General features: G+C 35.1%; 2 protein-coding genes across 2 annotated transcripts in view; one reads left to right on the forward strand and one right to left on the reverse strand.

Annotated features, from left to right (window-relative positions):
• The window catches only part of dnajc2 (DnaJ (Hsp40) homolog, subfamily C, member 2), a 24,608-nt gene extending 13,954 nt beyond the window's left edge, over positions 1–10,654 (reverse strand). Inside the window, exons 1-8 of the mRNA XM_079581314.1 lie at positions 10,481–10,654; positions 7,210–7,400; positions 7,046–7,121; positions 3,847–3,945; positions 3,541–3,763; positions 3,403–3,468; positions 537–628; positions 336–457 (exon numbers count right to left, since the gene is read on the reverse strand). Of these exons, the coding sequence (XP_079437440.1) occupies positions 336–457; positions 537–628; positions 3,403–3,468; positions 3,541–3,763; positions 3,847–3,945; positions 7,046–7,121; positions 7,210–7,400; positions 10,481–10,535 (924 nt within the window). The 5' untranslated portion in view covers positions 10,536–10,654. The remainder of the gene's footprint in view (positions 1–335; positions 458–536; positions 629–3,402; positions 3,469–3,540; positions 3,764–3,846; positions 3,946–7,045; positions 7,122–7,209; positions 7,401–10,480) is intronic.
• A 1,804-nt stretch (positions 10,655–12,458) lies between these two features.
• On the forward strand, positions 12,459–27,390 carry psmc2 (proteasome 26S subunit, ATPase 2; the record flags this gene model as incomplete). The annotated part of the gene is made up of 12 exons (XM_079580916.1): positions 12,459–12,623; positions 12,887–12,924; positions 16,904–16,985; positions 17,051–17,150; positions 19,200–19,331; positions 19,394–19,466; positions 19,526–19,621; positions 20,945–21,109; positions 21,212–21,299; positions 23,493–23,695; positions 27,037–27,133; positions 27,233–27,390. Exons 1-12 carry the CDS (start codon positions 12,554–12,556, stop codon positions 27,388–27,390), a joined length of 1,302 nt encoding a protein of 433 aa, XP_079437042.1. The 5' UTR covers positions 12,459–12,553.
• Between the last annotated feature and the right edge of the window lie 468 nt (positions 27,391–27,858).

Raw genomic sequence — 27,858 nt, forward strand, 5'->3', positions numbered from 1 at the left:
CATAAACTTTCAAATCGATCTCTCTACATTTATTTATTTTTCCCTATTCACCTGCAGCGTCTCGCCTTAAAGGGACATTTCAGGATGTTTGATACAGGGCCTCATTTCCTCGTTATCCAGAGTGCTGCTGATTTATGGAGATATTTTTTTTTGTAATTCATGCAGTTCTTATGTTTGAAGAGTTTCTTGGTGCTAGGCTAATGCTAGGCTAGTGCATGTCTATGGTATCAGCTAGCCTGCATTAGAAACAGTGTGAGCCGCTCCACTTCTAACGCCAGACTAACCATAGAAATGTTTGGTTCCCACAGACTTTAGTAGTTTCTGGCTTCACTCACCTTCTCCCTCTCCTCCTGCTCCTTCTTCTTGGCTTCCACTTTGGCCTTCTTCTCAGACTCTTTCCTGGCCTTTTCTTCCTCTTTGAACTTCTTTATCCTGGGGTCGCAGCTGTACGCCGTATCTGCAGCAGAACGGACCACACGTTAAACCTTCTCTCTCCGGCTCCGTCGCCGCCGCGAGCCCCCGTTTTCAGTCCGTACCCACTAAGGTGCGTATTCTGTTCATCTCCTCCTTCTTCCTCTGGGCTCGGGACGCTCGGTTCTGCTTCTCGATCCAGCGCCGCTCGTCCCGACTGAGAACAGACACGAGCAGCTTCAGAAGAACATTCTCACTTACGGAAGTTACTGAACATACTTAGAGGAGGAGAGAGGAGTTAATCATAAAGGAGTGTGTTTAATAAAACCCCCGTGATCTAAAATGTGTGATTTTGAACAAAACTAGCCTCTGTTTAGCTTAGATTTCTCAGGCACCGAGTCTCGTAGAACTGAACCGTTTTCACCCACGGAGAACTGAGAGTCTGGTCTTTCAAACGAGCCACAGCCCGTGTCCATAACTGAGACATAGAATACGCTGATGGAAATGTGCCAGAAAAGTGAGAAAACATTGACAAAAAAGTGATGAAAAATTTATGAAAAAATGACAAAAAATCGATTAAAAAAATGTCAAAAAAGTGAAAAAAAGTGACAAAAAAAGTGACAAAAAATGTGACAAAAATTGACCAAAAAATGAGAAAAATGTGATAAAAATGCGACAAAAAAATGACAAAAATGTGACAAAAAAATGACAAAAATGTGACAAAAAAATGACAAAAATGTGACAAAAAAATGACAAAAAATGTGACAAAAAATACGATAAAAATGACAAAAAATGTGACAAAAATGTGACAAAAAAATGACAAAAAATGACAAAAAAATGACAAAAAAGTGACAAAAAATGTGACAAAAATGTGACAAAAATGTGACAAAAATGTGACAAAAATGTGACAAAAATGTGACAAAAAAATGACAAAAAAATGACAAAAAATGTGACAAAAATGTGACAAAAATATGATAAAAATGTGACAAAAAATGACAAAAAATGACAAAAAATGACAAAAATGTGACAAAAATGTGATAAAAAAATGACAAAAAATGACAAAAATATGATTAAAAAATGACAAAAAAATGACAAAAAAGTGACAAAAATGTGATAAAAATGTGATAAAAAAATGACAAAAAATGACAAAAAAAATGATTAAAAATGTGACAAAAAAATGACAAAAATGTGACAAAAATGGGATAAAAAATGACAAACAAATGACAAAAAAAATTACAAAAAAGTGATAAAAAATTGACAATGTGATAAAAAAATGACAAAAAATGACCAAAAAATGACCAAAAAATGACAAAAAAGTGACAAAAAATGTGACAAAAATGTGACAAAAATGTGACAAAAATGTGACAAAAAAATGACAAAAAAATGACAAAAAATGTGACAAAAATGTGACAAAAATGTGACAAAAAATGTGACAAAAATATGATAAAAATGTGACAAAAAATGACAAAAAATGACAAAAATGTGACAAAAATGTGATAAAAAAATGACAAAAAATGACAAAAAAATGACAAAAAAGTGACAAAAATGTGATAAAAATGTGATAAAAATGTGACAAAAATGTGATAAAAAAATGACAAAAAATGACAAAAAAAATGATTAAAAATGTGACAAAAATGTGACAAAAATATGATAAAAATGTGACAAAAAATGACAAAAAATGACAAAAATGTGACAAAAATGTGATAAAAAAATGACAAAAAATGACAAAAATATGATTAAAAAATGACAAAAAAATGACAAAAAAGTGACAAAAATGTGATAAAAATGTGATAAAAAAATGACAAAAAATGACAAAAAAAATGATTAAAAATGTGACAAAAAAATGACAAAAATGTGACAAAAATGGGATAAAAAATGACAAACAAATGACAAAAAAAATTACAAAAAAGTGATAAAAAATTGACAATGTGATAAAAAAATGACAAAAAATGACCAAAAAATGACCAAAAAATGACAAAAAAGTGACAAAAAATGTGACAAAAATGTGACAAAAATGTGACAAAAAAATGACAAAAAAATGACAAAAAATGTGACAAAAATGTGACAAAAATGTGACAAAAAATGTGACAAAAATATGATAAAAATGTGACAAAAAATGACAAAAAATGACAAAAATGTGACAAAAATGTGATAAAAAAATGACAAAAAATGACAAAAAAATGACAAAAAAGTGACAAAAATGTGATAAAAATGTGATAAAAATGTGACAAAAATGTGATAAAAAAATGACAAAAAATGACAAAAAAAATGATTAAAAATGTGACAAAAAAATGACAAAAATGTGACAAAAATGGGATAAAAAATGACAAACAAATGACAAAAAAAATTACAAAAATGTGACAAAAAATTTCAAAAAAATGAGAAAAATGTGACAAAAAATGTGATAAAAAAATGAGAAAAATGTGACAAAAAAAATGAAAAAATGTGATAAAAAATAACAAAAAAATGACAAAAAATGAGAAAAATGTGACAAAAATTTAAAAATTACAAAAATGTGACAAAAAAATGACAAAAAAAATGAGAAAAATGTGACGAAAAATAATAAAAATGTGACAAAAATGTGACAAAAAAATGTGATAAAAAATGACAAAAATGTGACGAAAAAAATGAAAAAATGTGATAAAAAATAACAAAAAAATGACAAAAAATGAGAAAAATGTGACAAAAATTTAAAAATTACTAAAATGTGACAAAAAAATGACAAAAAAAATGAGAAAAATGTGACGAAAAATAATAAAAATGTGACAAAAATGTGACAAAAAAATGTGATAAAAAATGACAAAAATGTGACAAAAAAATGACAAAAAATGTGACAAAAAAATTACAAAAAATTACAAAAAATGTGATAAAAAAGTGACAAAAATGAGTTGAATACCCAACAAAAAAATGACAAATGACAAATCTGATGCCGTGAGGAAAAAGATCCTCTCGGTCCAGGCGGGGGTTAAGAGGTTAAAACTTCCCACTCACCATTCTGCCTTCTCCTTCTCCTCTTCGTCTAAATACGAGAACTCCCTCCACGAGTCGAAGTCGTACCTTTAGTGACGCATCAGAAAACGTTACACACAGAATCACTCCCGATGGTTCCCGTCCCGTCCCGGCTCTCACCAAAAGGAATAAAAGGCGTCCACTTCCTCGAACGTGGACTCCAGCGAGCCCAGCCGGGACACGTGTTTCCGTGACGACCACCGGGCGTTCCTCTCGAACACGGGCCCGAACACCTGGAAGAAGTTCTCCTTCCCCTCGTTCTTCGAAGGCACCGCGTTGTCGAAGGTCGGGTCAACGCTGTCGAACGCCCGGCGCTTCAGGGGGTCGGACAGGATCTCTACAGCTGAGAGACAGAACAGAGTGAGACAGGTGAGAGACAGGTGAGACAGGTGAGAGACAGACAGGGAGAGTGAGACAGGCAGTTACCTTTAGTGATGCAGGTGAAGTAGTCGTTGTCTCCTTCCACGATCTGCTCTCCGGCCGCTTTCCTCTTGTCCGGGTGATGCTTCAGGACTATGGCCTTGTCTGAACATTGTTAAACATGAATATTGGTTTCCATTTGATGCTTTTTTTTCCCAAGAAGTTTTAAGATTTGGGTAAAGCCAAACTGGTTAAAACCTCTTACCACCCGTCACTTTTTATTTCCCTTATGTGTTTTTGTCACTTTTTTAATGGCACTTTGGTTTCTTTTTTGATGCATTTTTGTCACATTTTTTTGCTGGATTTTTTACATTTTTTGCTGGATTTTTTCCCATTTTTTTGCTGGATTTTTGTCACTTTTTTTGCTGAATTTGTCAATTTTTTTGCTGGATTTTTGTCACTTTTTGCTGGATTTTTGTCACTTTTTTGCTGGATTTTTTTTCCATTTTTTTGCTGGATTTTTGTCTTTTTTTGCTGGATTTTTGTCACTTTTTTCCATTTTTTCGCTGGATTTTTGTCACTTTTTTGCTGGATTTTTGTCACTTTTTTGCTGGATTTTTGTCACTTTTTTGCTGGATTTTTGTCACTTTTTTGCTGGATTTTTGTCACTTTTTTGGCTGGATTTTTGTCACTTTTTTGGCTGGATTTTTGTCACTTTGTTGCTGAATTTTTGTCATTTTTTTGCTGGATTTTTGTCTTTTTTTGCTGAATTTGTCAATTTCTTGCTGGATTTTTGTCACTTTTTTGGCTGGATTTTTGTCACTTTTTTTGCTGGATTTTTGTCACTTTTTTCCATTTTTTCGCTGGATTTTTGTCACTTTTTTGCTGGATTTGTGTCACTTTTTTGCTGGATTTTTGTCACTTTTTGGCTGGATTTTTGTCACTTTGTTGCTGAATTTTTGTCATTTTTTTGCTGGATTTTTGTCTTTTTTTGCTGAATTTGTCAATTTCTTGCTGGATTTTTGTCACTTTTTTGGCTGGATTTTTGTCACTTTTTTTGCTGGATTTTTGTCACTTTTTTCCATTTTTTTGCTGGATTTTTGTCACTTTTTTGCTGGATTTTTGTCACTTTTTTGGCTGGATTTTTGTCACTTTTTGTCTTTTTTTTTGCTGGATTTTTGTCACTTTTTTCCATTTTTTTGCTGGATTTTTGTCATTTTTTGCTGAATTTTTGTCATTTTTGCTGAATTTTTGTCATTTCTTTGCTGGATTTTTGTCTTTTTTTGCTGGATTTTTGTCACTTTTTGCTGGATTTTTGTCATTTTTTGCTGGATTTTTGTCATTTTTTTGCTGGATTTTTGTCTTTTTTTTGCTGGATTTTTGTCTTTTTTTTGCTGGATTTTTGTCACTTTTTTTGCTGGATTTTTGTCACTTTTTTGCTGGATTTTTGTCTTTTTTTTCTCGGATTTTTGTCTTTTTTTTGCTGGATTTTTGTCATTTTTGTTGCTGGATTTTTGTCTTTTTTTTCTCGGATTTTTGTCATTTTTGTTGCTGGATTTTTTTCACTTTTTTTGCTTAATTTTTGTCTTTTTTTTGCTGGATTTTTGTCACTTTTATTGCTGGATTTTTGTCTTTTTTTGCTGGATTTTTGTCACTTTTTTTGCTGGATTTTTGTCACTTTTTTTGCTTAATTTTTGTCTTTTTTTTGCTGGATTTTTGTCACTTTTTTTGCTGGATTTTTGTCACTTTTTTTGCTGGATTTTTGTCACTTTTTTTGCTTAATTTTTGTCTTTTTTTTGCTGGATTTCTGTCATTTTTTTGATGAATTTCTGTCATTTTTTTTGCAGGATTTTTGTCATTTTTATGCTGGATTTTTTTGTCATTTTCTTGCTGGATTTTTGTCATTTTTATGCTGGATTTTTGTCTTTTTTTGCTGAATTTGTCAATTTCTTGCTGGATTTTTGTCACTTTTTTGGCTGGATTTTTGTCACTTTTTTTGCTGGATTTTTGTCACTTTTTTCCATTTTTTCGCTGGATTTTTGTCACTTTTTTGCTGGATTTGTGTCACTTTTTTGCTGGATTTTTGTCACTTTTTGGCTGGATTTTTGTCACTTTGTTGCTGAATTTTTGTCATTTTTTTGCTGGATTTTTGTCTTTTTTTGCTGAATTTGTCAATTTCTTGCTGGATTTTTGTCACTTTTTTGGCTGGATTTTTGTCACTTTTTTTGCTGGATTTTTGTCACTTTTTTCCATTTTTTTGCTGGATTTTTGTCACTTTTTTGCTGGATTTTTGTCACTTTTTTGGCTGGATTTTTGTCACTTTTTGTCTTTTTTTTTGCTGGATTTTTGTCACTTTTTTCCATTTTTTTGCTGGATTTTTGTCATTTTTTGCTGAATTTTTGTCATTTTTGCTGAATTTTTGTCATTTCTTTGCTGGATTTTTGTCTTTTTTTGCTGGATTTTTGTCACTTTTTGCTGGATTTTTGTCATTTTTTGCTGGATTTTTGTCATTTTTTTGCTGGATTTTTGTCTTTTTTTTGCTGGATTTTTGTCTTTTTTTTGCTGGATTTTTGTCACTTTTTTTGCTGGATTTTTGTCACTTTTTTGCTGGATTTTTGTCTTTTTTTTCTCGGATTTTTGTCTTTTTTTTGCTGGATTTTTGTCATTTTTGTTGCTGGATTTTTGTCTTTTTTTTCTCGGATTTTTGTCATTTTTGTTGCTGGATTTTTTTCACTTTTTTTGCTTAATTTTTGTCTTTTTTTTGCTGGATTTTTGTCACTTTTATTGCTGGATTTTTGTCTTTTTTTGCTGGATTTTTGTCACTTTTTTTGCTGGATTTTTGTCACTTTTTTTGCTTAATTTTTGTCTTTTTTTTGCTGGATTTTTGTCACTTTTTTTGCTGGATTTTTGTCACTTTTTTTGCTGGATTTTTGTCACTTTTTTTGCTTAATTTTTGTCTTTTTTTTGCTGGATTTCTGTCATTTTTTTGATGAATTTCTGTCATTTTTTTTGCAGGATTTTTGTCATTTTTATGCTGGATTTTTTTGTCATTTTCTTGCTGGATTTTTGTCATTTTTATGACGGATTTTTGTCATTTTTTGGCTGGATTTCTGTCATTTTTTGGCTGGATTTTTGTCATTTTTTGTCTTTTTACATCCTCATTTTCTTCTCGTTTTTTTGTCGCCATTTTGAAGAAGCTTTTAGATTTGGAGAATTTGGAGAAAACATGTTCAGGTGGGAGTTAAGAAGTGGATAAAGAACTCACGTGCAGCTTTGATCTGTTTCTGTGTCGCTCTGTATCGCAGGTGAGGGAGTCCCAGGACAGCGTAGTGATCTTGGTTCTGTGGAGAAATCGACATCGGCCGATCATTTTCACATGATATTTTCAACAAGCGCCACGACCCAGAGGGACGCCCGGAGCCCCCGTACCTTCCAGTCTTTGGGGTCGAGCGTTCTGAGCGTGGGGCACTCCTGAACCTGGAAGTCCTCGTCGTCCGACTCCTCTGAAGACTCCTGCTCCTCCTCCAGCTCCTGAAACGAGGTCGACGCGTTCCTGCTCCGGCGCCTCACGTAGGCTTCGAACCAGCGGCCGACCGGCTCCACCTGCACGAGCACCGAGGCTGAGGAGACAGGGCGGACATTACGGCCAGAGTCCAGATTAACCTCTTACCACCCGCCTATATAATGGCTGTTATATAGGCCTGTGTAACGCCTCATTTGAAAGCTAAGACCCAGTTGTTGCTGTGTTGTCTCACCTTTTCTTTGTTTCCATTTTTGCTGAATTTTTGTAGCATTTTGGTTGAATTTTTGTTGAATTTTTGTTGAATTTTGTTGAATTTTTGTTGAATTTTTTGTTGAATTTTTGTTGAATTTTAGTCACATTTTTGACGAATTTTTGTCACATTTTTGACATTTTTTTGTAGAATTTTTGTCACATTTTTGTTGAATTTTTGTCACATTTTTGTTGATTTTTTGTCACATTTTGTTGAATTTTTGTCACATTTTTGTTAATTTTTTGTCACATTTTTGTTGAATTTTTGTCACATTTTTGTTAATTTTTTGTCACATTTTTGTTGAATTTTTGTCACATTTTTGTTGAATTTTTGTCACATTTTTGGTTGAATTTGTCACATTTGTGTAAATTTTTTGTCACAATTTGTTGAATTTTTGTCACATTTTTGTTGAATTTTTGTCACATTTTTGTTGAATTTTTGTCACATTTTTGTTGAGTTTTTGTCACATTTTTGTCGAATTTTTGTCACTTTTTGTCGAATTTTTGTTGAATTTTTGTCACATTTTTGTCACATTTTTGTAAATTTTTTGTCACATTTTTGTTGAATTTTTGTCACATTTTTGTTGAATTTTTGTCACATTTTTGTCGAATTTTTGTCACATTTTTGTAAATTTTTTGTCACATTTTTGTTGAATTTTTGTCACATTTTTGTTGAATTTTTGTCACATTTTTGTAAATTTTTTGTCACATTTTTGTTGAATTTTTGTAACTTTTTGTCGAATTTGTCACATTTTTGTCACATTTTTGTAAATTTTTTGTCTCATTTTTGTTGATTTTTTGTCACATTTTTGTTGAATTTTTGTCGAATTTTTGTCGAATTTTTGTCGAATTTTTGTCACATTTTTGTCGAATTTTTGTCACATTTTTGGTTGAATTTTTGTCACATTTTTGTAAATTTTTTGTCACATTTTTGTAAATTTTTTGTCACATTTTTGTAAATTTTTTGTCACATTTTTGTTGAATTTTTGTCACATTTTTGTTGAATTTTTGTCACTTTTTTGTCACATCTTTGTTGCGTTTACATCCTTGCTTTCTCATTTTTTGTAGCTGTTTTTGTGCTTCTTTTCCCCTTTTTGATTAGGCTAAAGCCAAACTGGAGGAAATGGGATCCGTTCAGGTGGGAGTTAAGAAGTTAAGAGAACAGCTGCTACAAAGCCTCTGGAGTCTCCCGAATATGAAGGTGTAGGACACTCCAGGGGCTGCAGTTGAGCGTAAAACTTCTATCCGGCCAGAAAGGGCTGTTTAGGTTCTACCGGTATCAAAAAAATGAAAGTGTCGAAAGCAGGTACAGGAAAAAAAGTCTTCTATCTTTAGATTCTTTAGATTCTTTTGGTCCCAGGGCAATGTTAAAGGAAGATAAATGATTTTTTTGCCCCCTGAAAATCGCCATTTTCCCCTTTTTCAATGATTGCTCCTTTTTACCTATTTTTTTAAACACAATTTTGTCTTTTATATTTTTTGCCCAATTCTTTCCCATCATTTTTGCTCATTTTTCCTTATTCTTGCCACAATTTCACCCAATTTATTCCCCATTTTTCACACACTTCCAAACACTGGAGATGATATGGTAAATATTCACATTAGTGTCCAATTTTCCGTTTCTCGACGACAAATATTTTAGTAGAAGTTGGTACTGGAAAAAGTGTCGTTAACCCCAAAACTCCCACCTGAACCGAGCACATTTTCTCCAGCTTTGCCCCAGTCCAAAAGCTTCTGGAAAAAAAGTGTGAAAATAGCAACAAAACTGAGACAAAAACAAGGATGGAAATGTGAAAAAAGTGAGAAAAATTTACGAAAAAGCGACAAAAAAATTGACCAAAAAAAATGACAGAAATGGATAAAAAAAAATTGACAAAAAAAGTGAGAAAAATTTGACGAAAAATGGAGAAAAAATGGACGAAAAAGTGACAAAAAATGAACAAAAAAATGGACAAAAAAAAGACAGAAATTGATAAAAAATTGACAAAAAAGTGAGAAAAATTTGACGAAAAATGGAGAAAAAATGGACGAAAAAGTGACAAAAAATGGACAAAAAAATGACAGAAATTGAGAAAAATTTGACAAAAAAGTGAGAAAAATTTGACGAAAAATTGAGAAAAAATGGACGAAAAAGTGACAAAAAATGGACAAAAAAATGACAGAAATTGATAAAAATTGGACAAAAAAGTGATAAAAATTTGACGAAAAAGTGACAAAAAATGACAGAAATTGATAAAAATTTGACAAAAAAGTGAGAAAAAATGGACGAAAAATTGAGAAAAAATGGACGAAAAAGTGACAAAAAAATGACAAAAAATGCGAATAAATTGACAAAAAGTGACAAAAAATGGACCCAAAAAAAAATCGAAAAAGTGATGAAAAAAATCTGTTTATGTGAGGAAACAGATCAATTTACTTTTGTAGATCTCAGCTTTCAAATGAGGCGCTACTCTGGCCTACAGGATTTGGGTAAAGCTGAACCGGAGAAAATCCTCTCGGCTCAGGCGGGAGTTAACAGGTTAAAGACCTGCCATCTAAAACAAAAGTCCCGACTCCCACAATGTGCTGAACGTCTCTCCTCACCACCTTTTACCCTGATCTGTCGAACAAAAAACCTTTTAAAAATGGCACCAACTACCACAACTACACTTGTGTTGGCTTCGGCTGCGGGCAAGAACAAAAGTACTTCAACTTAAAAGCTAAGAACGTCAGGGCTTCCTTCTCTGAACTTTAACTGGAGAACCAAAACACAAATGTAAACATGAAAACCTTTACCTCACGTGAAATCATTCGAGATTCATTCAATAACAGAAAACAGGTCACGTGCGTACACTGCAAATAATGCCCGACCATATATATATATAACCTGATTAGCCGCGTTACTGTAGCCCCCGTTTTAAAAGCCCACGTTTCCGTTTTAACGCTCACCGGTGACCGACTTGAACACCTCCGTCTGCTCCCCGTCCTGCGCCTCTAACAGCATCTTCGTCCGCTCTCGTTCACAAGCATCCACGTGGAGAAACGGTGCGGGAAGGACTTTGTAAAGTGCTAAAGTGTGCGGCCCGATTCCTCCTCACAAACACCACATGGGCCCAGGTTTCACCGCGGACTCGGAGCGGAGGGGAAGCGGCGGCGACGCGGGCGGAGGACAACGAAGGTTCCGCTTGTTTTTTATTTTATTTTATTTTATATCATATAGGTTTACATTTATTTGTTTAATTATGTTGGTTATAAGAAAAAAACATACAAATAATATGATCAAAATTAACATGTATATACTTTATATTATTTATATGTACGATATATATTATGTACAGTCCTTATTTATCCAAACACGATTTTTTTTTTTGTATTTAGTGTACAAAATGTAAAAGTAAAAAAAAAGTGAAAGACAAGAAAAAATAACATTTTTTTTTTTTTAAAACGGGAAAATTTGAGAAAAACAAGAGGAAAAATTGGGGAGGAAATTTGACAAATTTGGGGAACATACGTTGGGGAAAAAGGAAAATGTGGGGGGAAAAAAATAAATAAAAATAAATTTAAAAAAATGACAGAAATGGACAAAAAATTGACAAAAAAGTGATAAGAATTTGACAAAAAAAAACAAAAATTTGACGAAAAAGTGACAAAAAATTTCCAAAAAAATGACAGAAATTGATAAATTTTTGACCAAAAAAGTGAGAAAAATTTGACGAAAAATTTAGGAAAAAATGGACGAAAAAGCGACAAAAAAGTGACCAAAAAATGTTATGTTAGATGTATTATACTTTTTCATTATTTATATGTACAATAAAATATGTACAATCCCTATTTATCACAACACGAATTATTTTTTGTATTTAGTGTTCAAAATATAAAAGTAAACACAAAAAGTGAAAGACAAGAAAAAAAATTTAAAAAACGGGAAAATTTGAGGAAAAACAAGAGGAAAAATTGGGGAGGAAATTTGACAAATTTGGGGAAAATACGTTGGGGAAAAAGGAAAATTTGGGGCAAAAAAATAAATAAATATAAAATTACAAATGGACAAAAAATTGACAAAAAAGTGATAAGAATTTGACAAAAAAATGCAAAGAATCTGACGAAAAAGTGACAAAAAAAATTACATAAAAATGACAGAAATTGATAAAAATTTGACCAAAAAAGTGAGAAAAATTTGACGAAAAATTGAGGAAAACATGGACGAAAAAGTGACAAAAAGGTGATAAGAATTTGACAAAAATGCTAATAATTTCGCGAAAAAGCGACAAAAAAGTGACCAAAAAAATGTTATATTAGATGTATTATACTTTTTCATTATTTATATGTACAATAAAATATGTACAATCCCTATTTATCACAACACGAATTATTTTTTTGGTGTTTAGTGTCCAAAATATAAAAGTAAAAAAAAAAGACAAATAAAAATTAAAATTAAAAATTAAAAACGGGAAAATTTGAGAAAAACAAAAGGAAAAAATGGGGAGGAAATTTGACAACTTTGGGGAAAATACGTTGGGGAAAAAAGGAAAATTTGGGGCAAAATTGGGGAATTAAAAAAAATAAACACGTAAAAAAATGAGGAAAAAATGTAAAACTAATGTTAAAATTAAAATGAATGTATATATATGTATAATATTATACACGTTTGTTTATAAGCAATTCAGTTAAATTAAATAAATTAATAATACTTTTCATCATTTCGGATATGTACACGTATTTATTATTATTATTAATTTATTATTTTTATTTATTATATTATTAGATTTGATGTCGTTTAGTAAATGCTTAACTAATAAAAAACTCTTCTTTTTTAATTATCATTAAAAATTAAACGTTAAATTGTCGTTATTTTCTCCATCGTGTCCAGATAAAATGTCCGACGGCTCCTTCCGGTCGTGGGTTAGCTAGCGCCGGAAGTTGAAAGCTGCTGTGTAATAGTACAGTTGAAGTAGCATCAGCGTTAGCATCAGCCGCGTCTCGTCTTCAGTCTTTGAATTAACTCCACAAACCTTTGTAAAGATGCCGGACTATTTAGGAGACGACCAAAGAAAAATCAAGGAAGAAGAGAAAGAGGACGGTCCCATCAGAGGTGAATCAATTAAAGTAGAAAAGTTATTGATGTTAGCAACAACAGCCTCCGAGCTAAGTCATCGTAGCAACACTGATGCTATGTCGGCGTTCATTGTTGTTTTTACGTTTCTCTGGGTGATATTTATCGCATTATCGCGCGTCATTGACCTCTGTTTGTTGTTGTTTCTGTGGTTTTAAAAGTGAAAACATTGTAAATAAAGACATGTCGTGCTCTGTCACTGTCAAACTGCAGACTCATCCAGGGATATTTTGTTTTTTCAGCTTTGGACGAAGGTGACATCGCTCTGCTGAAAACATACGTGAGTGCTGTTTATTTGTTTGTTGTTTAACGCAGAGATGGGACGATGATGATGTTTAAGGTCACGGTTATATCGGTCAAACATAATTACGACGAATGATATCACGATGTCTTGCAGAAATGATGGGAATTGAAGTGTTCATCTTCATCGTCATGTTGAGTGAGACTTGTTTAACCCCTTAACTCCCACCTGAACCGAGCACATTTTCTCTAGTTTGGCTTTACCCCAATCCAAAAGCTTCTGGAAAAAAGGTGTGAAAATGGTGACAGAACTGAGACGAAAACAATGATGAAGATGTGACAAAAAAGTGAGAAAACTTAGACAAAAAACAGACAAGAAATTGACCGAAAAAAGTGACCTGACTAGTGATAATTGTCTTCAGTCTCGTGTAGAAATGGAGAGAATCGGTCTTCATTTACTCCCGCAGTAGCAAATTCAAAATTTAACTTTTAACTTCAATATGCAAGAATTGAATAAACACCTTTCAAACACTGTGGAGAAGGAGGTGGACGTGAAGAGGGTCTTGTTGTCGTTTGCTGCTCAAAGTTTTGTGATCTTTCAAACTCCCCCACATTAATGTCACTCCTGCCAATGCACGTGTGGAAGAGATAAACCTGAACTTTAACAAGAGAACTATATTTTGTAAACACGTGTGTGACGATCGAGGCTCCCATTGGACGGCAAGGACCACAACAAATGAAATAAAAATGAAAATTTGACGCTTGCTATGATAATAAAAGAAACGTGAGAGGCTAAAGCACTGACCTTTGACCTCAGCTTCACCGGAGCAGCTGAGGAAGAGGAGTTTTGTGTGGATGAAGGGTCGTCTGCTGAGCTGTTCGTTTCCATTATGTCCACGTAGGGCTGTGCAATTAATCGAAATTCGATTACGGTAACAGTAAACGATTACAAAATTAGCATAATCACAAAAATCGATTATAATTTTTTGTTTCAAATTTTTTTTGTCACTTTTTTTTTCACATTTTTGGATTTTTGTCTTTTTTTTGGATGGATTTTTTTCACTTTTTTGATGAATTTTTGTCTTTTTTTTGGATGGATTTTGTTCACTTTTTTGATGGATTTTTGTCTTTTTTTTTTAATGGATTTTTGTCTTTTTTTATGGATTTTTGTCACTTTTTTGATGAATTTTTGTCTTTTTTTTGGATGGATTTTTGTCACTTTTTTGATGGATTTTTGTCTTTTTTTTGATGGATTTTTGTCTTTTTTTTAATGGATTTTTGTCACTTTTTTGATGAATTTTTGTCTTTTTTTTGGATGGATTTTTGTCACTTTTTTGATGAATTTTTGTCATTTTTTGATGGATTTTTGTCACTTTTTTGCTGGATTTTTGTCACTTTTTTGCTGGATTTTTGTCCTTTTTTTTTGCTGGATTTTTGTCATTTTTTTGCTGGATTTTTGTCATTTTTTTGGTAAATTTTTGTCACTTTTTTGCTGGATTTTTGTCATTTTTTTGGTAAATTTTTGTCACTTTTTTGCTGGATTTTTGTCTTTTTTTTGCTGGATTTTTGTCATTTTTTTGCTGGATTTTTGTCATTTTTTTGATGGATTTTTGTCATTTTTTTGATGGATTTTTGTCATTTTTTTGATGGATTTTTGTCATTTTTTTGATGGATTATTGTCATTTTTTTGATGGATTTTTGTCATTTTTTTGATGGATTTTTGTCACTTTTTTGATGGATTTTTGTCTTTTTGCTGGATTTTTGTCACTTTTTTGCTGGATTTTCGTCTTTTTTTCTGCTGGATTTTTTTCACTTTTTTGCTGGATTTTTGTCATTTTTTTGCTGGGTTTTTGTCACTTTTTTGGATGGATTTTGTTCACTTTTTTGATGGATTTTTGTCTTTTTTTTTAATGGATTTTTGTCTTTTTTTATGGATTTTTGTCACTTTTTTGATGAATTTTTGTCTTTTTTTGGATGGATTTTTGTCACTTTTTTGATGGATTTTTGTCTTTTTTTTGATGGATTTTTGTCTTTTTTTTAATGGATTTTTGTCACTTTTTTGATGAATTTTTGTCTTTTTTTTGGATGGATTTTTGTCACTTTTTTGCTGGATTTTTGTCACTTTTTTGCTGGATTTTTGTCTTTTTTTTTGATGGATTTTTGTCATTTTTTTGCTGGATTTTTGTCATTTTTTTGGTGGATTTTTGTCACTTTTTTGATGGATTTTTGTCTTTTTTTTGCTGGATTTTTGTCTTTTTTGCTGGATTTTTGTCATTTTTTTGCTGGATTTTTGTCATTTTTTTGATGGATTTTTGTCACTTTTTTGATGGATTTTTGTCACTTTTTTGATGGATTTTTGTCTTTTTGCTGGATTTTTGTCATTTTTTTGATGGATTTTTGTCATTTTTTTAATGGATTTTTGTCATTTTTTTGATGGATTTTTGTCATTTTTTTGATGGATTTTTGTCATTTTTTTGATGGATTTTTGTCATTTTTTTGATGGATTTTTGTCACTTTTTTGATGGATTTTTGTCTTTTTGCTGGATTTTTGTCACTTTTTTGCTGGATTTTCGTCATTTTTTTGGTGGATTTTTGTCACTTTTTTGATGGATTTTTGTCTTTTTTTTGCTGGATTTTTGTCTTTTTTGCTGGATTTTTGTCATTTTTTTGATGGATTTTTGTCATTTTTTTGATGGATTTTTCTCACTTTTTTGATGGATTTTTGTCTTTTTGCTGGATTTTTGTCATTTTTTTGATGGATTTTTGTCATTTTTTTAATGGATTTTTGTCATTTTTTTGATGGATTTTTGTCATTTTTTTGATGGATTTTTGTCATTTTTTTGATGGATTTTTGTCATTTTTTTGATGGATTTTTGTCATTTTTTTGATGGATTTTTGTCACTTTTTTGATGGATTTTTGTCTTTTTGCTGGATTTTTGTCACTTTTTTGCTGGATTTTCGTCATTTTTTTGGTGGATTTTTGTCACTTTTTTGATGGATTTTTGTCTTTTTTTTGCTGGATTTTTGTCTTTTTTGCTGGATTTTTGTCATTTTTTTGATGGATTTTTGTCATTTTTTTGCTGGATTTTTGTCACTTTTTTGATGGATTTTTGTCTTTTTGCTGGATTTTTGTCATTTTTTTGATGGATTTTTGTCATTTTTTTAATGGATTTTTGTCATTTTTTTGATGGATTTTTGTCATTTTTTTGATGGATTTTTGTCATTTTTTTGATGGATTTTTGTCATTTTTTTGATGGATTTTTGTCATTTTTTTGATGGATTTTTGTCACTTTTTTGATGGATTTTTGTCACTTTTTTGCTGGATTTTCGTCTTTTTTTCTGCTGGATTTTTTTTACTTTTTTGCTGGATTTTTGTCATTTTTTTGCTGGGTTTTTGTCACTTTTTTAATGGATTTTTTTAAAGGCAACAAATAATCGTTTGAATAATAAAATTTCAATTATGACAAAAATAATCGTGATTATTATTTTTTCAATAATCGAGCAGCCCTATGTCCACGGGACAAACTGTTGCTCTTGATCCTCCACTTTTCTTTAATGCGTCTCGTACTTTCATTGAAGTTTGACGAAGTTTTTTCCACTTTGACGCCGCGCTGCGACGCCCGCGGCTGTTCAGGAGACGCTCGAAGCCTCTGCTACACGAACGCAGTTGGGTCAGTGCATCTGCCCAAATATCCTGGAGGCTCCAGGTCTGAATACGCCCTAAAACACACCTCGTGATTAAGGAGATGGACCTTTATTAAAACTGTGATCAGAGTAATGTTCTGCTCAAAGCTTGTGGTGATTCAGGGAGCGGCGCCCCCTTGTGTCGAGCTCCGTAACTCTCAGAGGTACGTTAGAGGGAGCGATGTTACTTTGCTGGTGGATTTAGTGATTAATGATGGTATTGTTGATCGTCCCATGTCTGTGAAGTGTCTTGTTTTGTATGAAATCCTCCTCAGATCAGACTTTGGTCCCTGTGTGACGTGTGTGAGTAAGTGTGTGTTCGTGTCTGTGTCCAGGGCCAGAGCACGTACTCGCGGCAAATCAAACAGGTGGAGGACGACATCCAGCAGCTGCTGAAGAAGATCAATGAGCTCACAGGTGAGACTCAGGCCTCGCGGCGCCGCCGGGACCGTCCTGGTGTCTAATGTTTCATCTTCTCTCAGGCATCAAGGAGTCGGACACGGGGCTGGCTCCCCCGGCGCTCTGGGACTTGGCCGCCGATAAACAGACCCTGCAGAGCGAGCAGCCGCTGCAGGTCGCAAGGTACTGGCTTCCATGTTCAGTCTGGAAAAAGTGTTAAAATATATATAAAAATGTTAAGTATAATATTTAAGCTAGGTGTGGGTGATATGCGAAAAATAGAATATCACAATTTTTATGTATAGTAACTAAAATAACTTAAATTACACACTGTAGAAGAAAAGATTGACTCAATATACTAATCTATTCAACTTTGTGGTAATCAAAACAGCAAAAATAGACTTAGACCTACAGCAAACTAACACTATACATTAAAAAGCACAATAAAACAATAAAACAGAAAATAAAAGTAAAACAGTTCGTTACCATAAGTCATTACTTGACCAAGTGATTCACCAAAGTTGGCCAAGTCTTTTATTTTCAAAAACATGGATAAACAGAGGTGTTTTTGGGGGACCGGTCTGGACCGTGTCCCTGTTTATTGATGTGGAAGCAGAGCGAGACAAAGTGGGAACCTGCACATTTATATGACGGCAGTTCATGACAAAAAAAACAACAAAAATATGACCAAAAAAACGACAAAAATTTGATAAAAAAAATGACAAAAATGTGACAAAAAATTACAAAAATATGACCAAAAAAAACGACAAAAAGTGACAAAAAAATTACAAAAAAACTACAAAAAAAACTACAAAAAGTGACAAAAAAAACGACAAAAAGTGACAAAAAAATTACAAAAATGTGACAAAAAAATTACAAAAAATTACAAAAAACCGACAAAAAAAACGACAAAAAGTGACAGAAAAATTACAAAAATCTGACAAAAAATGTGACAAAAAAAATACAAAAATGTGACAAAAAACCGACAAAAATGTGACAAAAAACCGACAAAAGTGTGACAAAAAAATTACAAAAATATGACCAAAAAAAACGACAAAAAGTGACAAAAAAATTACAAAAAAACGACAAAAAAAACGACAAAAAGTGACAAAAAAAACGACGACAAGTGACAAAAAAATAACAAAAATGTGACAAAAAAATTACAAAAAATTACAAAAAACCGACAAAAAAACCGACAAAAAGTGACAGAAAAATTACAAAAATCTGACAAAAAATGTGACAAAAAAAATACAAAAATGTGACAAAAAACCGACAAAAATGTGACAAAAAACCGACAAAAGTGTGACAAAAAAATTACAAAAATATGACAAAAGGTGACAAAAAAATTACAAAAATCTGACAAAAAATGTGTCAAAAAATCACAAAAATGTGACAAAAAAAATCACAAAAATATGACGAAAAATGACAAATGTGAAACATTTTTTTTACAAAAAACGACAAAAAAATTACAAAAAACCGACAAAAAGTGACAAAAAAATTACAAAAATGTGACAAAAAATGTGACAAAAAATTACAAAAATGTGACAAAAAAATTACAAAAATGTGACAAAAAAATTACAAAATTGTGACAAAAAAATCACAAAAATATGACGAAAAATGACAAATGTGACAATTTTTTTTACAAAAAACGACAAAAAAATTACAAAAACCGACAAAAAAATTACAAAAAAATTTAAAAAAAACGACAAAAAAACCGACAAAAAGTGACAAAAAAACGACAAAAATATGACGAAAAATGTGACAAAAAAACGACAAAAATGTGACAAAAAAAGACAAAAATGTGACAAAAAACGACAAAAATGTGACAAAAAAACGACAAAAATGTGACAAAAAACCGACAAAAGTGTGACAAAAATATGACAAAAAGTGACAAAAAAATTACAAAAATATGACAAAAAATGTGACTAAAAATTACAAAAATGTGACAAAAAACGACAAAAAGTGACAAAAAATTACAAAAAAACGACAAAAATGTGACAAAAAAATTACAAAAAATGACAAAAAAAATAAACAAAATGAGTTGAATGGGAAAAAAAAACTGACGTGATGAAGAAGATCCTCTCTGTTCAGGCGGGAGTGAAGAGGTTAAAACACAACACGTGGCCTTTGTAAAGCAGCAGAGATCGTTAGAGCCTCTGGGTTCTCCTCTGGCGTCGCCATGGAAATGAACAGAAGGAAAAAAACAATAACCTTTTGCTTTTGTTTTTCCAGATGCACCAAAATCATAAACGCAGATTCCGAAGACCCCAAATACATCATCAACGTGAAGCAGTTCGCCAAGTTCGTGGTGGACCTGAGCGACCAGGTGGCGCCCACGGACATCGAGGAGGGCATGAGAGTCGGGTCAGTGTCTCAGCTCGTTCCTCTTGTTCCTGTAGGAATCTAAACGTTCTCTCTCCCTCCAGCGTCGACAGGAACAAGTACCAGATCCACATCCCGCTGCCGCCGAAGATCGACCCCACGGTCACCATGATGCAGGTAAGACGCCTCACGAGGGGAGGCGCCGGCGCGGTCGCTGACGTGCTGCTCCTGCGCAGGTGGAGGAGAAGCCGGACGTGACCTACAGCGACGTGGGCGGCTGCAAAGAGCAGATCGAGAAGCTTCGGGAAGTGGTGGAGACGCCGCTGCTTCACGTGAGTCACACGCCAACCGTCACCTCTGAACCCTCTGGACTGGTCGCTTTCTTACCCAAACCTGAAGCTTCTGGAATGTGACAAGAGCAACGAAAATGTGATAAGTGACATCAAGGCCAGTTCTTAGCTTTCAAACACGGCCTGCGGGTGTCAGGGCATGTTGTTGTTTCTTTTGATTTGAAAGAATGATTTTGATATCCATTTATTTCCACTATTTGTCGTTTTGCTACAGTTAAGAGTATTGTGCAGCACCTGAGGCTACTTCTAGGCCCTTTTTAAAGGGGTAAAACAAACACAAACCTATAGCGCCACACAGTGGTAGGCGGTGCAAATGAAAAGGTCAAAATGGCTCCTACACACCGGCCCCTTAATGGTGGTGCGTGAAGCAAAACTATTACAAAACTCAAAACACAGGAGCCATTACAACATCAGCACAATACATTCAATGTCCACGGGTTTGTTCCAAAGTTAGTTCATTCATGTCAGTTACCAAGTATCTCAGTGGAAAATAATAAACTATAGTAGTTCTTCTGTATTGTCTCAAGGGTCTGACCGTGAAAACAGAGGCCGCTTTATTCAGCGCATTGTGAAGCAAGGAGCACTTTGGATCAATAACATGAGAATTCAACTGTGACATCATGACACTCAGTGAAAGTCTATTTTCATCATCAACGATGTCATAAGCTGATGTTTTGTCATTATCCTTTGTCATGTCAAAGGCAAACCTTTGTTTGTTTCCAAACAGCAGTTTATTGTTGTTATCAATGCCAGACAATGTACCAGAGAGAAGTGCCTTCTCCAGCCCCTGTGGTACCAAAGCCAGTCTGTGTGTAGCTCCTCTGGCCTCTTGGTGGACCTCTCCTCCTCTTGGTGGGCAGTGAACACTACAGAATGCTTGTTAGTCTGTGCCATCAATGAGGTTTTAGGGTTTGCAGAGGTTCACATTCATCAGGTTTGGTTCCTTTGGGGTTAAAGTAACCAGATTTTGAACACAGTCATCAGGCACAGAAAGTCTAATAACTGGCTCTTCAAAAGCCTGATCAAAATCAAAATGATCATAGTCACTTCCACCACACAGATCCAGATCGCCCGCTCTCTCAGGCGTGGGTTTTCCCGTGCGAATGCGGTGATTGTTTTATGATACGGGTCCTTAGATAATGCTCATCCCGTGAGAATAGGGCTGTAATGTGTTCGTTTTCATCATTTTCGTTTCTGTTTTGACTGGCTTTTCCCTAAGAAGCTTTAAGATTTGGGTAAAGCCCCACTGGGTCCCGGTGGGGGTTAAAAGCCCTCACCCCCGCCTGACGTGTCGGTGTCTTCCAGCCGGAGCGCTTCGTGAACCTGGGCATCGAGCCCCCCAAAGGCGTGCTGCTGTTCGGGCCCCCGGGGACGGGGAAGACCCTGTGCGCCCGGGCCGTGGCCAACCGCACGGACGCCTGCTTCATCCGCGTCATCGGCTCCGAGCTGGTGCAGAAGTACGTGGGCGAGGTGAGCAGCCGCGCCCGTGTTTAAGCCCCGCCCTCGTTTAAGCCCCGCCCTCGTTTATGCCCCGCCCCCTGGGTCCGTGTCTAACCATGTGACTGACCGCAGGGAGCCAGGATGGTCCGGGAGCTGTTCGAGATGGCCCGCACCAAGAAGGCCTGCCTCATCTTCTTCGACGAGATCGACGCCATCGGAGGTAAATGAGCAGCTTCCTGGTTGTAGCGACGCCGCGGCGGCGGCGGTGGAGTGATCTGCGAGGGGACCGGATCTACAGTTTGTTCACCTGCGGCCGCTTCACTACACTTGGAATTCACAACAGAGCTTTTTACAAATCAAATCTGGCAACGTTTGGAGGACGAGGGTTTTAATGCAGGCGACGAGTTACTATAGACATGCACTAGCCTAGCACTAGCCTAGCAATAGCCTGGCACTAGCCTAGCAATAGCCTAGCACTAACCTAGCACTAACCTAGCACTAACCTAGCAGTAGCCTAGAAATAGCCTAGCACTAGCCTAGCAGTAGCAATAGCCTAGCAATAGCCTAGCAGTAACCTAGCACTAGCTTAGCAGTAACCTAACAATAGCCTAGCACTAGCTTAGCCTAGCAGTAGCCTAGCACAAACCTAGCACTAGCCTAGCAATAGCCTAGCACTAGCCTAGCACTAGCCAAGCACAAACCTAGCACTAGCCTAGCAATAGCCTAGCACTAGCCTAGCAGTAGCACTAGCCTAACGGTAGCACTAGCCTAGCACTAGCCTAGCAATAGCACTAGCCTAACAATAGCCTAGCAGTAACCTAGCACTAGCCTAGCACAAACCTAGCACTAGCCTAGCAATAGCCTAGCACTAGCAATAGCACTAGCCTAGCAATAGCACTAGCCTAGCAATAGCACTAGCCTAACAATAGCCTAGCACTAGCTTAGCAGTAACCTAACAATAGCCTAGCACTAGCCTAGCAGTAACCTAGCACTAGCCTAACAATAGCCTAGCATTAGCTTAGCAGTAACCTAGCACTAGCCTAGCAGTAGCCTAGCACTAGCCTAGCACTAGCCTAGCACTAGCCTAGCAGTAGCCTGGCAGTAATCAAAAACATCAACACATAGCTAGAAAATGAGGCCCTATGTCAAAAATCCTGAAATATCCCTTTAAGGCGAGACACTGCAGGTGAATAGGGGAAAAAAATAAATGTAGAGATGTCAATTTGAAACTTTTGCTGAACATCACCGATATAAATATGAGGAAAAAATGTATTGCACTTTTTCTGTCATTTTATGTTTTCACATAAAAATAAGGCATTTTGAGCATTAAAATGGCCAAAATTGTCTATATTTTGGGCAACGAAATCAAAATAATGAATTGAGCCAGATTAAATGTTATGGTTTTATTTTATTGACATATCAGTAACTAAGATTTTTTCAGAGGGGATTTTGGATATTTTGTTTAGTTTTTCAATAAACTAATCATCAGTGAAAAAATCTGTAAAAACTCAAATTCCGCCTGTTTTTTTGGTTTCAAAGTTGAATATATCAGGCTAGGAATTAGATATTAAAAAAACTGTCTGAAAAAACCTTCAAAATATTGTTAGGTCTCAGACTGTAAAGTGTGGAGTCTGTGGGAGCTGCTAAAAGGGTTTCCTCGTTGCCCGAGTGCGGCTTTTTTTCATTCTGTGAACACCAGCTCTGAAGTTTTGTAACGACTGCGCATGCTCGGCCCGTTCTCCGACTTTTCCGCACCAGCGTCTCGTAGGAGGAACAATACCATATTTGGGTGAAAGCGTCATCACGGGGACCCTTAGCAGGACACGTGGATGTAAAATTTGTCAATATTTATGAATGAAAACCCGCTTGAAAGACGGACCTTTTACGCGGCGCAGCAGCTACTTCCGGGTCGCCCCCACCTCGCAGACAAAACATCATAAAATAAACATCATGCGGGGTGAGTTTTGTTATTTTTATATCTGACATGAAAACTAAGATGTAAAGGGAGGAAAATAGATAAAAATCTCCACTTCGACCACTACGTGAAAAATCAATACTTTCACCTGCCGTGTCTCGCCTTAAGGTAAAATTAATTGAAATTCGATTACAATTCTGATTATTACAGTAAACTATTATAAAATTTGCATAATCGAAGAAAAAACCCAGTTGGCGCTGGGATTATTTTCCCTTCGTATTTCACGAGCCTCATGCTTTTAACAAACAGCGCTGTGTGATGATGTTAAAGGGTCTATAAATAATCTATAAAAGTTCAAAATCTATATTAAAAAATGATGAATCAGAACCTGTTTATGTACAAATCCTTTACTGTGATGAAGCTGAAGACATTAGCAGATCCACAGTTCTAAAACGATCCTCTTCCTGGTGTTTCTGTAACGTTGGCTCCGTCCTCCAGGCGCTCGCTTCGACGACGGCGCCGGCGGAGACAACGAGGTGCAGAGGACGATGCTGGAGCTCATCAACCAGCTGGACGGGTTCGACCCCCGGGGGAACATCAAGGTCCTCATGGCCACCAACCGGCCCGACACCCTGGACCCGGCGCTCATGAGGCCCGGGCGCCTGGACCGCAAGATCGAGTTCAGCCTGCCCGACCTGGAGGTGAGGACGGAAGCTTCTCTTACAGGAAGCACGAGGCCAAACCGAGCCTCGTGAGGAGAAGAAACACGTCCTTACTCGGGTCTAAGGCTGCGAGTCAGGACGTCAGGATCAACCGGTTTGACAATGACTGCGCTAATTGGCTTGTTGCACGGTGTGGCTATGCTAGTTCCTCTGACCTGAAGGTGTGAGCGCCTGGACTTCCTGTCTGTTTTCTTTTCCTGGAATAATTATCATATTTTCTAAAGATTATGTTGTGGGCGGTGAGTTCCCGGTCGATGATCATTTACTGTGTTCAAATCATGAAGTTCAGATCGGAGACGATAGTTTGTCTTGAAGCTAAAGGCTAACATGCTATAAAAATATATATAAAGGCACTATTTCAAGTTGTGTAATGCATTAACCGCTTAACTCCCACCTGAACCGAGCACATTTTCTCGACGAAAACAATGGAAAAGTGGCAAAAATGTCACAAAAATGTCACAAGAAATTGACAAAAAATTGACGAAAAATGACAAAAAAGTGACAAAAATGTGACAAAAAAATTACAAAAATGTGATATAAAATTGACAAAAAAGGGACAAAAACTTGATGAAAAAGTGGCAAAAATGTCACAAGAAATTGACGAAAAATGACAAAAATGTGATAAAAATTTGACAAAAATGTGACAACAAAAAAATTACAAAAATGTGATAAAAAATTGACGAAAAAATGAAAAAGAAAAAAAAAAGTGACCAAAAAGTGACAAAAATTATGGAAAAAAAAATCTGATGACGTGAGTTAAGAGGTTAAATTAGCCTTTAGCTTCAAGACAAACTCCCTGATCCTCACAAACATAAACGTCTCCTCTATGGAAATATTTCCACCAGGAACTCACCGGTCTGAGCTAATCTTAATGGAAATGAACACGAACAGGAAGTGCTAGCGCCCACAGCTTCAGCTCAGAGGAACTAGCGTAGCCACATTGTGCAACAAGTCTATTACTATTTTCAAGCTGCTCAAGTTTCCAGGGCAGTTTGACTCATCTCCCGTTGACTTCACATGGTCGGCACGGCAACAGTTTAAAATGGCTGACCTCCTTCTATACGTTTAAGTGGTGACGTCACAGCTCGACTTCCGGGGTCTTGTATGTGCGAGAAACTACAAAAAACTCCACAGAGAGTGACTGAACAGACTTATCTCTCAGACTCATGAGCCAAAAATGCTGAGGTTAGCGGAGATAAATGCTAACGACAGCTACGCTAACCCCGGAGGTACCGACTTTAGTAAATATTGCTTTTTTTTTAGCAGCAGGTGCGGCATTTTTGGCTGAGTCTGAAAGATAATTAGGTTCAGTAACATTGATTGTTGTATTAAATGGGTTTTTTTCTCGCACATTAGCCGGTATGCTAGGACCCGGAAGCGGAAGTCGTTAGCACTTGACATATAGATACAGACGGCGTCTCGTCATAGAAGGGGGTAGGGCCGCTCGATTATTGAAAAAATAATAATCCCGATTATTTTTGTCATAATTGAAATCACGATTATTCAAACGATTATTTGTTGCCTTTAAAAAAAAATCCATCAAAAAAGACAAAAATCCAGCAGAAAAAAGACAAAAATCCATCAAAAAAGACAAAAATCCAGCAGAAAAAAGACAAAAATCCATCAAAAAAGACAAAAATCCATCAAAAAAAAAAAGACAAAAATCCATCAAAAAAAGACAAAAATCCATCAGAAAAAGACAAAAATCCAAAAATTAAAAATTAGAAAAAAAAAATTGAATTTGTTTTGTGTGTGAAAAAAATAAAAAATTGAAGAAAAAAATATCGATTTTTTGCGATTATGCTAATTTTGTAATCGTTTACTGTTGTAATCGAAATCGTAATCGAATTTCGATTAATTGCACAGCCCTAGAAGGGGCGTGGCAAAATAGAATCTTTAGAGAAACAGTTTTTCCCTCTTTTTAGCCATTTTCTGGTGGAATATGAACTTATTTATCACATAAAGTCAGGTGTAAATCAGGCCCATATGGATATTTTCTCACAGCAGATTGTTCAGTAGAAGAGAAACGACAGTTGTAGCAAGCGCTAGCTAACATTAGCCCGATGCTAACATGTAGCATCAAGTTAGCATTCTCCGTTATTCATGTATTTATGGGCTGTTGAACCATTTTGCTCCTCTCCATGTCTTTATTTCTTTATTTAGTATAAACTATGTTCATAATTCAGCATTTGTTAAAGTAGTTTTTGAATAATTAGAGAAAATTAACGTTTTTTCAAAATTGTTTTCCCCCTTAACTGTTTTCAAAAATGACCATATATGTCTCTGGAATCGCCCATGTTTGAAACAGTTCAGGGGGAAAACAATTGAGAACAATCTAAACTTCCTCTAATTATTCAAAAACTACTTTAACAAATGAATGAATATAGTTTCTACTAAATAAAGATAAAGACATGGAGAGGAGCAAAGTGTTTCAACAGCCCATAAATAACGGAGAATTCATGCTAATGCTAACGCTAGCTATGACTGCCGTTTTTTATCTTCTACTGAACAATCTGCTGTGAATGAACATCCATATGGACCTGATTTAGACTTAAATTTATTTGTATGTGATAAGTTCATGTTCCACCAGGAAATGGCTAAAAAGTGTGAAAAATGGTGTTTCCCAGTTTTGCCACGCCCCCTTCTATGACAATATGGCGTCTTTATCTATGTCACTTCCTGTCGGTGTCTTTTTTTTTTACTTTTTGTTTATTGACAAGTCAGAACAACAAGTTACAACAAAGCTTTGATTTTTTTTTTTCCCTCCTCCCCAACAAAACAAAACACATTAACCCCCCGAAAAAATAAATTAATTAAAAGACATGAAAAAAATAATATATATATTTTTTAAAAGACATAAAAAAAAATACTAACAAAATTAAGACATGAAAAAAAGTAAAAAATAAAAAAATGAAAAAAAAATTAAGACATGAAAAATAATTTTAAAAAAAATTAAAAGACATGAAAAATAATAAAAAATTAAGACATGAAAAAAGTAAAAAAATAATAAAAAATTAAAAGACATGAAAAAGAAAATGAAAAAAAATATTAAAAAAATTAAGACATGAAAAAAAGTAAATAATAAAAAAATTAAGACATGAAAAAAAAAAATGCGGTCCTTTAAACAACATCATGAGAACTTATCTCCACTATTTAACAATAACCCTCCATCTGAAATGGGACCCAAAATCAGTCATACGATGGCACTAGGGCTGCGTAATATATCGCAAACAGAAAGCTGCGCACAATCTTAAATATAAATGTTTGTGTATCCATTATGAAGCACTACTCACTCATCCTTCCTTGTGTTTCTGTTAAAGGGCCGCACTCACATCTTCAAGATCCACGCGCGCTCCATGAGTGTGGAGCGGGACATCCGCTTCGAGCTGCTGGCCCGGCTCTGCCCCAACAGCACCGGTCACTCCCTCTCCTTCACCTACTGAGCACAATCACTGAAAACCAAACCCCCAAACCCGGCTCTGACTCGTCTTTCTGCCCCGTCTTTCTGCCCCGCAGGCGCCGAGATCCGCAGCGTGTGCACCGAGGCCGGCATGTTCGCCATCCGCGCCCGCAGGAAAATCGCCACCGAGAAGGACTTCCTGGAGGCCGTCAACAAGGTCATCAAGTCCTACGCCAAGTTCAGCGCCACGCCCAGATACATGACCTACAATTAGAGCTTATCGTGTTGTTGCTCAAAAATAAAGTTTATTCAACAATGTGTTTGTTTAAATATGTACACGAGCAAAAGGCATCTCGGTAACAGCGCTTTTATAAATAATAAATCTCTCTCAGCAGTAACGATTCTGGAGCTGAGGGCTGAGAATCTAACAGGACGTTCAAGATATCGGCGACCAATCAAGAGTCTAGTATCCTCCCGTCGACCAATGAGACGAGCTTTTCCCATAAGCCAATCAGAAGACGGGGGGGGGGAGGAGCTTGATCGTTTACTTTTGAAACTATCCCAACGAACGGCTTTCTGGTTATATAGATACAGACGGCGTCTCTGGAATCGCCCATATATGGTCATGTTTGAAAACAGTTACGGGGGTAAACAATTTTGAAAAAATGTAAACTTTAATTATTCAAAAAACTACTTTAACAAACGCTGAATTATGAATATAGTTTCTACTAAATAAAGAAAT

Source organism: Gobius niger (assembly GCF_951799975.1).
Source record: "Gobius niger genome assembly, chromosome: 22".
NCBI classification, from domain to species: domain Eukaryota; kingdom Metazoa; phylum Chordata; class Actinopteri; order Gobiiformes; family Gobiidae; genus Gobius; species Gobius niger.